General features: G+C 39.1%; 1 protein-coding gene across 12 annotated transcripts in view; it reads right to left on the reverse strand.

Moving 5' to 3' along the window:
- CCDC88A (coiled-coil domain containing 88A) overlaps positions 1–12185 on the reverse strand; it is a 71010-nt gene that overhangs the window by 41493 nt on the left and 17332 nt on the right. For all 12 annotated transcript variants that reach the window (XM_042812234.1, XM_042812225.1, XM_042812206.1 and 9 more), the window contains exons 4-8: positions 7785–7854; positions 3387–3445; positions 2069–2152; positions 1394–1534; positions 219–388 (exon numbers count right to left, since the gene is read on the reverse strand). In XM_042812234.1, the coding sequence (XP_042668168.1) occupies positions 219–388; positions 1394–1534; positions 2069–2152; positions 3387–3445; positions 7785–7854 (524 nt within the window). The remainder of the gene's footprint in view (positions 1–218; positions 389–1393; positions 1535–2068; positions 2153–3386; positions 3446–7784; positions 7855–12185) is intronic.

Genomic DNA, 12185 nt, shown 5'->3' on the forward strand with positions numbered 1-12185 from the left:
ATACAGCTGAAAAGCTGTGTTTCTCCTGGTTGTGCACAAATATGTCTATGTGCTAGGAATATGCTCCCTGGGGTACAATAGCTTAAAAAAGGCATTTTAAACTGCATTCTGACATTTGAAAGAAAGAATTTGCACACAGAGTGCTACTATCATGTGACATCAAAAATGATTAAAAATGAACAACTTTCAGCACATAACTGCAGCCTACAGGTACTCACATCTCTTGCCTAAGCCTTCTTATCTTTGCTTTGGCATCTGCTAGCTCAACTGTCAGGTGCTGTTTGCTTTCAGTGTCTTTCAAGCAAGAAGATTCACAAGGTGATTGTGCTACTAATGTCTGAGGTTGCAATTGGAGAGAGTCCCGTTCTTCTGAGAGTTCTATGATAGTCTAAGAAATAAAGTACAGGAAAAAAAAAGTTAAGCCCTTTGCACACCTCTATACCTAAAGCAAGTTATGAATAGTCACAGTTATTTAACAGTATTGATTGGCTATTGTAAAACTACTCAAATTTAGACTTAGGTCCACCAAAATAACAGTGCCCAAAATGGACAGGATAATTCCTCATGAATTCCTCAAAAATGAGGATAAAAATAAGCCTGTAAAGAAAGTGGTGCTCTTTATTAAGCAGTGGCATCCCTGCCAGCTGCATGAACAATGAATGAGAGCTATGGGAGCATTCCTTTTTGACTGTTAAAATAAAAAGGTGTTATTTCAAGAGGAAGATCTCTTCCACAGTAAAGCTACTTCTTCCTTGCTTTCCAAAAAATGATCACCACATACAGTCTCCCCTCAAACTGCTCCTTTACTCTTACCAAAACTGTGAATGGGACACAGTTGGTGACATTCACAGGAACAATTGCAACATCATCACATTCCCATGCTACTGAGGGGCAAATCTGGTTTCCTTAAGATGATTCCTAACTTGCATTGTTTTTTAATACACATCTATTTCTCATTCTCACACTGTGTAAGCAGTGCTTCATAAGCCTATAAGAACTCTGCTCCTGGGTTCTGCTCCAATTCACTCAAAACCATATGATACATGAATGCAACAGACACCTTTCAGTGACTGCCATGTACACTCATGGGTTACTGATTCCTGGAGACTTTACAGATGCAGCTCTTTTTTTTTTTTCTGCTTATAGCAGTAAAAGAGCTCCAACATTCATGTAAACTGCCTGTATGATAAAGATCAGCTGCTACTCTCCCCTCAGCTTCGTCACAGTATTCAACAGACAGTATGCATGTTGTAACCACTTGAAGCAACATTCTGGCAGTAAGGAGTCCTTGCTTTTGTACACTAACTGAACCTACATTGAAGCGTTCTAAAAACAGTAACCATCTCAAAAATCATTTCTCATGTTTCGCTTAAGCAATAAAGCACATCTGTACCTCTAAGTGCTCATCTCTTTCATCTACAAGTCTTCTCAAATGTGATGCCATATTTCTCAGAAGAGGTTCAACAGAGTCTTGTGTAAATACAATGACATCCGTCCACTGCAGATCAAACACGTTCTCCTGGTTCTGAGTTACCTACAAAGAATGAAACAGAAGAGAAAAAAGGCATGCCCTTTACATTATGCCAGGGAATAAAGAAGCATAAATAAAACAATGCTGAAACTACATGGGCTAAGTTGTCACAGGACATTAAAAAGACATGAATGTTTAATATACATTAAGTTGTATGCAATGGAATGGCTTCCTACCTACCTTAACTTGCATTTCTGGCAAAATAAGAAGCAAAAAGTGTCTAGGACATACTGCAGCATAGGAGATTCATTTTTTATTTAGAAATTTGTATGTGACATTCTCATTAAGCTCAGTTTGCAATACATCTAAGAATTTCTTGGAGCAACATGCTTCTAAGCACTGCTCTCACAATGTAAGGAATTTGATGACAAAATCTTTTTCTGAATTAAGCTAAAATATAAAGACATTTTTTGCTCCCTAAAAACAGTAGATAGACAAACTTTCCCTTTGATTTTCCTGCTTCTGAACAAACATAATAAAAGCTCTTACAAAATAATCCACCTCCAGAAAATGAAAAGCATAAAAACAACAACATACCTCTTGAATATGGGCTGCAACAGCTGCTTTTGTGTCAAAATCCAGATGTTGGATTCTTTCAATGAATTCTTCCTTCTCCTGACACTAAAATATATATACATTATATACATTAAAGCACGTCTATATAAAATCACAAGTATTTCCATTCCTCCTTTGTATTTTTAAGAACAAAGAGTAACAAAGCTGAAATTTCAGTAATCATATCATCAAATTATTATGCAATAATTTCCTTGATCAGTAAGTACTTGATTCATGCTATAATATATATAATATATGCTGTAATAATTACAATAACTTTCAACATTAATAAAATGATAAAAAGAGCAGCTACTGCAATGGGGGCAAGGAAGAAGTTTCTTAAAGCAGCTATTTGTTCAAAGTTCCACAAGCACTTCCTCAGTGTCCTCTTTTTAATACTCACATCGCTTACCTAAGTTGTTAAAAATACACAATTAATCTATTTTTTCAGTTTAATTAGCTGAACGGTGCAAGCCTCCTTAATGAACTGCAGTCCATTAGAAGAATCTATTGAATACGTGACCACAGGAGCAGAGTATCTTAGAAATACTTCCACCCTGTCATCTGTCCTGCACTATTCTTACTCGTGCTGTCGCCAGCTCAATGCACAAAGCAGCTGTTCTCTTAGTGAGGGACCTAACCTTGCCCATGAACCAAGAGCTCCCAGGAGACAACTCGATACGAGCGTACATCTGATCTGCCTTGTAGCCTACTCACTGCCAAGCCTACCAAACACATCCCTCATGGAAAAGCACATCTTCAAAGTTCAGGTTAGAACAGCCTAGAAGGTAAAGGTCGCGCAGTTACAACCTGTAACAACTCTGACAGCAAAACAGTGCAAAGGGAGACAGTGCCAGAAAGATTTACACATCCTTGCTTGACACAACACGTCTGAGTAGCGCGACTTCCCTCACTCATTTCACCCTGCTTAGTTTACAAATTAATGAAAATTAAGCAGAGTAGGCAGACTGAATGCAAGCCATTTCAGCAAGATATAACTAAGGCAACTCTTCATTGCTTTATTTATCATTTCCTTTCTTTCTTTACAGTATCTAAGGTGAGTACAGTTACAATTAATGAACCATTAGAAACCTTACAAAGTTTGCCATATGCAATAAGACATAGGAGATGCAGAGTTGTAGCCACTTGAACTGTCAGAACACCCTGATTGTCAAGGAGAGCAATACCATCATCAGAAAAATGAAGGCTACAGTTACATACAACTTCAGGTATTGAAGTAGTAGGATAAGAAAACGTTAACACAAACTATTCCATACAAACAAACATTATTTAAGCTTACCTGAACAGCACAACCAAGCATAAGCAGGAGTATTTTATGTATTTCATTAGTACTTGGCTCTAAGTAGAAAGAAAAAAAAAAATGGTGAACTGAAGCTCAGAGAACATTAGCTTTTCTCACTATTGTCTTATAATTTGCATTATCCCAACTTAGAAGACAAAGGCAAAGAAAACCCCTTCTTTCCAGCTTTCAACTTTGCCCTTTTTGCCATTTAACTGCCAACTTAATGCTTACAAATAGCTTAACATGCATGACAGAAAAAGCAAAGTTTCAGGCCTTCACACAGCAAAACTGAAGTGATGTTTTCAAGTGTTTTGGACATGACCAAGTTTTCAGCTGGAATCTCAGCTATCTCAGCATGCTTGCAGAAGCATTCAAATCATCTCTCACCCCCAGGCTATCAACAATTAAGAGGCAAATTAAATAAAGCTTTATGAAATAATTAGGCAGCACATTAGATATTCATCTCCACATCTAGAAACCAAACTGTATTTCCAAATCTGGCCTTAAGCATCTTAATTTCTTTTAAAAAAATTAATCAAAAAAAAAAAAAAAAAAAAAAAAAAGCTTAAGATCCCTATTTACAGCTCAGCAAAGATATATCTCCCTTCATACAGCCAGAATTTCCTGGTCCTGCTACTAAATACACCACATCATGCCACAGAGTGCACACTTCAGGATGGCAAAATAGTTTAGTCTAGCTGGATTAACCTCTGCACGGCCATACATCACTTTGCTTTACTGAAACAGAAAAAGTACTTCCTATTTCATTCCCAGTTCTGGGAACAAAAGAATCTCGATGGCATCCTCTCTAAAATATACTCAGGATTTCAGCAATGAGTTTATTTTGTTATTAGCTAACCAGACAAAAACTATGCTGTCAAACATAATAATGCAGGCTTGGGATAGAAATCTAACCTTTATTCCACAAACCCAAGTTCTATAGCTGAGCTGGTATAACTACCACCAGCAGCAGCATGTTCACCCCTAGGCCACATAAGGAACACTACAGGCAAAGTGCAGGTTGTGGTATGATATGCACAACCCTCCTTTAACCTGTACCAAATTTCACTTCTAATGGATTCAGTCAGTAATCACAGATGACCTCCGATGATCTTGAGATGATGATAAGGACCTAACAGATACCAGAATCATCTTTTTGAATAGCACAGACCACACACTTCCTTTATATTGACAACTACTTTGATCTACTTCGGATAAACTCCCATAAAACAAAGATGTAATCACTCAATTACAACTGCTTGAAAAATCAGCCTTTGTTTTTACCCACTTAAGTATTTGATAAGTGAAGCAAATTTAAAATCCTTAAAAAACTAAACAAGGTAATCTTGATCAAAAGAAAAGAAAGTAGAAAAAAAAAAAAAGGGTGCAAAGCCGGGAAGAGAGCCACTGGCAGCACTTTTCTGTGCACTGCACTATTGAGTAGAGTGCCTTTTTCAACACTGATTCAACCTGCTTCTCTGAGAGGGAGAGAAGTACAGCCCCCACTGACAGGTAACACATTTTTCAAAACACAAACTCAAGTGGGAGATTGTTCATCACTGCAGAGATTTCTTGCATCCCAAAAACTCGAGCTGCAGTCTCTTATGCAGTAACAGAAAACATCAGTGAATCCATTTCATGAGGAGCATGTCACCTCAGCTAGAGAAGAACAATTCCACCTGGGTGTCTATTTGAACCAACACCAATTATACAGAATGTTGTAACCCACTCCACTGTCTCACACTGGAAATTCACTTACTCCAATAAACTCATCAGACTTCTCTAAAAACAATCCCCGAATTCCTCTGGAGCTCTCATCTGCACACTGGTTCAGCATTTGACTGATGCTCCTAAAAACCTACCTGGAGATTGTTCTCATGCCTTTTCCCTACATTCCCTGATGGAACATGGCAAAATACTGAACAACCTTAGCTTCTCACTACTACTGACTGTCCTGTCTGTTTTTCTTCCTTTCACTCCATCACAGATACAGAAGTAGATCACTGAAGTCTCCGTACTAAACCCTTCAATGTGCTTCTCAAACTTGGTCCCTTATCCCATCCACTGATCTTCCCTGGGCTCCCTCTTATCCTCAATTTTCACATTCTCTGTAGCCTTCCATCATCCCACCATCCCCTAGCTTGCTACCCCAGAAATATTAAGTGATTTTAATCTTTCCTCTTCCCCCATTTAAAGAATATTCGCCTCTTCATCATCTCCTTCATCCTTTTCCTCTTCAACTCAACATTTACAACCACAGCCTGCAGCTCTCTGCATTGAGGCTTTTCCTCAAACTGGCCTCCTGTCAACTAGCATAACCAAAATGTTTCTTTATGATAAAGTCTCTGATGATCTCTTTTAAACCAAAGACCAAATCCAGAATTCTACCTGCATTTTCCTTTATTAACCAACTGCTTCTGCTACAGCCAAACATGTTCTTTTCCTGAAATCTCATCTGCTCTCACCTTCTTCAAATCATCATCTTCAGGAATTTCTCTACTTATCAATCACTTCTTATGTGCAAAGCACTGCAAGTGGGAAAAACTGGGATACATTCCAAAGAGAAACCACAGCTGCAGCCTAAGCCTTACAGGGTGAAATCCTACTCACTATTGGAGAATCTGCTTTTGCTGTAAAAGATTGCCCTCATGCAATCAAATTTACAAAGCAAGTCTCTCTAAAGGTCGCAGAGGTTTGATTTTGCTACACTACCCTCCCCCACACTCCTCCTCCACCAAGAAAAAGGCTTTCAGCTCCCTATATATGGGATGAGGTCCTCTTCAAGAGAACCGTAAGAGCAGTATTTAAAAGGGCATGAAACGGAGAAACTTTTTGGAGGAAAACAATTTCAGATACAGGCCTGTAAGCAACTTCAGCAGGAACCTGAAACATCTTCAAGAATCTCGTCTGTATACCAGAATGTATTTTAATCCCTGGGCTAAGCTACTGTAAAGTCTGCATTTTCTCTCAGATACAATAACTTCTCCAGAAGAGAGCAATACATGTATTACCAGAGGTTCCAGATGCCAAACCACAAAAGCTGAGGTCCCACAATAGGAAGAAGCTTCCTTATTAAGCACTGAAGCATAGGCTTCTGTGTACATATTCAAATATTACATTTTCCTCTGTGGTTTTTCATAGTGCATTTTTATTGGAATTTTCTACCACGGTACATAACCTTAAGCCCTTAAGATGTACTCTGTCTCACTATCTTAAATAGAATAATAAACCATCACTACAAAAACAACATTACGACCTGTTTGGTTTTTTTTAAATCTGCTTCTCCACTAAATCTCATTTTTAGGCAAATCCATGGATTCTTTTAAAAACCTTAGGAATGTCTGGAATCAAAGTATAAAAGCACAACGTTGGAACAACAGTGACCACGTTCACACTTAACAGTGCACGTGACAGATCATACTACCTACACATAGAAAAACTTAAAACACCATGACCTCAGAAGCAAAAGCAGCAATCATCAAGAGCCAAACGTAAAACTCAAGAAAATTAAATCAAGATATCTACATAAATGGTGTATATGCAGATGGGATATGGAAAGTATCAGTTATGAACCCTGGAGTTGAAATGAGAGCTAACGCAGATGGCTCTTCTTGCTAACGAGAAAAACCTTGTCTCACACACACTGATGCATGGCATGTAAGACCAAAAAAAAAAGAGGAAAAAAAGCCAGGGGAAGCTACACAGCCTGTTAGAGTAGTTCCTAACCTCTCTGCTGAGGTGTTAGAACATCACAGGTATTGGGACACATTAGACCCAAGGAAATTAATTCTGCCCAATCCATAAGTGGCTCCATGCAGGCCAGGTGTATCTGCTCCGTGCTTCTGGAATTGAGAGCATGGTGCAGAGATTCCCAAGTAGCTGTGGATAGTCAGCTGGGTCCATACAGGCTAATTTTCTCGGTCTGAAAATTTCAACTCTCAGAGCTGGAAGCAAAGAAGGTGGGAGCATGGAGAAGACAGCGTCAGTTCAGGGGAGAAAGAAAGAAGGTAACTGCAACATTTTTCAGGCAACGATGCAAGAGAGTTTGGGGGAAAAAAAACAAGGATTAGGTTTTGGACCAAGTGAGATGCACCAAACCACCAGTTTTCTCAAGGATGGCTTAGGTAAGAGCAGCTGAAAACGTACCAGCTGGGAATACATGAAATGTATATTTTGTCATATCAGTGGCTCACTGGTTGCTGGAAAACGCACATCTGTGTGAATTCAGTGTTGAGGTTTGGAATTTTTGTCAAGTATGGACCCTTGGTGTGAACAAAGAAAGTGTTACTCAGTGAAACAGCTGCTAACAGCAGCTATTTATACGTGAAAAATATTTCCAGTGAAATAACAAGTTATACCAATATCGATTTTCATCTTTGTTAAAAATAAACTTACCTGAGAGAGGATTTCTGCCGATTATTAAGACATTCGGCAAAGCCATCATGATCAGCTGCTGCAAGCATTCCTATAAAAGTGAAAATATTTTCACAGTTGATGTATTGAACAAAAGTATCAAATGCTGACCAGCACTAAGATGAAATTAGTATTCCACAAGTAGTTCTGAATTATATACATCTTAATACATACACAAACAATACTTATTTGCACCCTAAACAGAAGGCTTACAACTGAATTTCTGCTGCACAAGCCTTGTTTTGTTGGTTTGCAGGATCACCTCAACACAGTGAAATCCCCATGTGGTAAGGAGGTGGTTTATTGGTTTTGTGCCTCAGAATGCAGCAAAATTCCTGGTAATTATTAGTGTTAATGTTTCTCTGACTAGCTTATGTTTGTTTGCTCAAAGTTTCAGTTGAACAACGGAAGATGAACTTCCCTGAATTTATGACCATAGTCTTAAAACCTAAATACCTAAATAAAACCTAGAAGTCACAGCTTTTCCAATGCATTTATGCTGTGGCAATCCTGAATATGAAGGCAGAAAATCCTATTTGTCTGATCAAACAGAGTTTTAGTTTGGTAAGTCCCACACTCACGCAGCAGCTTTGCCTATCTATTCCACAGATTGTATCAATGGATAGTTACTGTCAGCCAGTAATGGCTGTAATCAGGTCAAATCCCCAGTCTAGACAGAGCCTAATTCTTCCCAAGCAGAGTAGTCTTCCTCCTATTCCCAGATGTTTATTCACAGATGCAATCATATCAGCAGCTCTGGAGTCATGCTTTTTGTTTTTCCACAGTAAAACAAATGAGAAGATGCACTTGTAATCTAACTAAAATGGCACAGAAAAGAGGCACAAAACCAATAAATCTAACTAAATGGCACAGGAACTAAGAGTCCTAATTATAACCTAATAAATGTGGGATTTTTTTTTAATGATATATTTTATCAGTGCTGCTTTTTGGACAAATACATTAGCAACACCTCAATGCAATTATCTGCTGTGTTGAGAGAACGCATCTCATAAATTATATAAAAACTACATGCAATAAACTAACAGACAATTTCACAACAAACAGTTTTTGGAGTTAAAATAAACTAAAGCTAAAAATTAAAAAAAAATAAAATAAAAATCCACATCTTATTCCCAGGTAACACACATTATTGTATGGCAATACAGTGAATATTTTCCACTACCCAACTCCATTCCATTCAGAACACACCAAACACGACGCCTGTTCAGAGGGCTGCCTGAGCCACTCAGATAGAAGCCCCCAAGGCTCAATACCAGTGCATCCATTAAGCACTTGCTTCTCTGCTTTGGGTAATTCCCCAGGTGACAGGAACTGCAGTACCCTCCCCTTTCTGAAGCTGAGTTTGCTCTGCTGCCTTGCTAACCCACACACAAGGCTGCAGGAAAACACCAGCTGTTAGGCTGCACTAGGTTTGAGAGGGAACAAAACCAACAGTCTTCAAATCCCAAACAAATCCTGGCATTAAACAACCCTCTTTCTGGAATTATCCTCACGACCTCGGATGCAGGAAGCTTTACAAGTGATCTGTGTGGATACATGCAGATGGAGTTTGGGATATTGTGAAGCCTGCTGCAGCACACAGCCCTGTGATACCTGGGCAGCCAGACTGGAAAGCTGTAACCCAGATATCTTAATGGACTGCATTGTTTTATGATTTTATCTTTGTTTCAGTTTTGTATAAATCAAATCATTTGTTCACATTCAATTTACACACACTTAAAAGGAACTGCTTGTTGTTTGAGCAGGAACAGAAAATGACACTAACAAAGGGAGGGAGATAACTTGGAAGGTTCTCCTGACCACCACTGCCCCCATTCTGAGCTCAGGTAAATAAAAGCACTACTAGTCTAGGTCCAAATGCTACACTGAACAGAAACTTCAACCAATAGAAGTAAACTGGAAAAAGGGATTTAAAAATATATATATTTTTTTTAACTCAGGTGGTATTTTTAATTCAGAAAAAACATCAACCATCATTAACAACCCTCTGTGCCATGTGGCTTTCCAGTACATAGTGAAAAAATCCTCAGTGAATATTGACACCAGGCTATCTTATTAAAGATACAGTGATGAAAAACAAGAATTTGGGACAGAAACAGAAATCTGTATGTTTCAGCTGGAAAGAATAGTGTAGAAATACACAGGGTACTGAAATATGCATTACTTTCCAAATCATTTAAAACGAACTCCTTGTGTTTGCAAGTCAAACGCAGATATATTCTTTATCAGAAGCACTCAAAGTCAAAATCAACCTGGCTTCAGCAATACTAGTGACATCAAACTGGCTGTCAAAAAACAGAACAAGTCTGAATATACAAAAGCATGTACATAACAGTAAGAAACTTTTCTATTTTTTTGAGGCAGATATTTTTGATTTTTTTCTGAATTTTTAACGCAGATACAGTTTAAAGCGGGGACATTTGCAACATACACTTGTACACTTCAATACTTTATGTCTTGATTTATGTACAAATCAATTCCCACTCACTGCTTACTCAATGTGGCAGTCCACAGGCAAAATAATATTATAATAAAATATTATTGGTTAACAAGGACCAAAGGCCTAACCCTACAACTGCAGTGACAACATCCTGCACTGCAAACAGAAGCTTACCTGCTTATCTCATCGTGCTGTGGTTTTGTGGAGCTATATGGTCACATTCACACTGCTCTGACATCCCACACCTGAGGACTGCTGCACCAGCACTCACACTGCATAGATAATCCTGTGCTTAAAAATGCCCAGCAGTCCATTTAGCTTGTTTTCCTTCATTGGTCCTTTCTGCCCTTTCATCTGCACCACATGTACTGCACAGCAGCCTGCTACCCTTCTACTTGGACACCCTCAACAAGTGTGGCCTACACTGAGGTCACAGGGCTAGCAAACTTGTCCATCACCTTCCCACAAGTTGTGCATGAGCATATGTCAGTACCTAAGAGGAAAGGGAAGCAGCATTTACCCTCAAGCTTAATGCTTAAGCCATTGCCTGGGATGTGACACACGTCCACTCGGGAGCATAAAGGAGGAAGTGCAGTATGTGACCATTACCAAACATTTCTGCAGGAATGAAATCCTGAGCTGGAACAGACAGGAAGGAAATTTGATGGTACCCAGCAGAGTGCCATCCTTCTTGCTGCCTCTTATTGCACCACCTTGCCAAATTCCCCCTTCTTTAAGAAATTAGCAAACAAACTCCACACAAAAATAACCTGTTTCTGAGAAGCCTGCTCTATATTAAGAAGAAAGGATCTGGGCAGTCGATCCTTCCAAGGAACAGAGACTGGGAAATAGGAAAGACAGACTTCCATAAAGCCCAGCAAAGCTGGCAAATCAGAGAATGACCTCAAAGGAGGCAGGTAAGGCTGGCAGACTGCTGAGCGTAACATTCAAGGATCGGTCTGATGAGTGCCTCAGGATGCTGCCAGGGGGGAAGTGCATACAGGGTCATTGCAAGATTTTCAAGCTGCAGCATCAAATTAGGAAGTAGATGAATATAAATGATCAATGGTTGTGTATCTACAACCCATCTTCTAACATTTCCCTCCAAACCAACCAAGCACAAAGTGTAAATTTGAACAAATGCTCCAGTTTGGCTACTAAATAATTTTAGCCCCTACTAAAATGCCAGACCTTTGATGTTTGCAAGTTCCCTCACTTGTACTGTACGGAGGGACTGGCATCTCACAAGATCAGAAATGTGAAAGAGTGGCACGCAAAAGGGGAAAAAAAGGCATAAGCAGTTCTATACAGCTTGCACTTCGAGAGCAGGAGTTGAACCATTAAGGGCATGATGATTGAATCAAACATTTATTGAAGAAGAATACTTTAAGAAAAAGACAAAAAACAAACAAACAAACAAACAAAAAAACAGCTTTTGTATGTTATTTCTAAGACAAAGGCTTGGATCAACACCCAAAATCCTGAATCACATCAAGACAGATCAGTGAAACGGAAGCAGTTTGGCCTCACGCTTCTAGTGGAACAGTACCATGCACAAGAAGCACAAGGATTGCTTTATTTTCAGGTAAAGATCATTTCTGTCACTGGTGTTGCACCTGTTACCTGTAGCACTAATACCTGTCTGCAAACAACTACCATCAGGAAATGGAAATGCCTGAGTATAAGCCAGCAGCACTTACACCCACATGCAATAGCTGCTATGTATCACTGCAGTAAGCATCAGCTGGGAATTCTCACTATATTTTGGAGTTTTTAAGGACAAAGTGTGTATGGGTACACACATGAGAAAAAGCTTACAGAAGTACAGATACCGCAGTGATGAAGTTAGAGGCAGATAATTGAGATTTCCTCCCACATCTGGGCTTTCCTGCTTGCCAGAGCATTCCGAGGAAGTGGGAGGA

Source organism: Centrocercus urophasianus, unplaced genomic scaffold (assembly GCF_019232065.1).
Source record: "Centrocercus urophasianus isolate 14NV4802_14NV808 unplaced genomic scaffold, USGS_Curo_1.0 seq_10, whole genome shotgun sequence".
Lineage (NCBI taxonomy): Eukaryota > Metazoa > Chordata > Aves > Galliformes > Phasianidae > Centrocercus > Centrocercus urophasianus.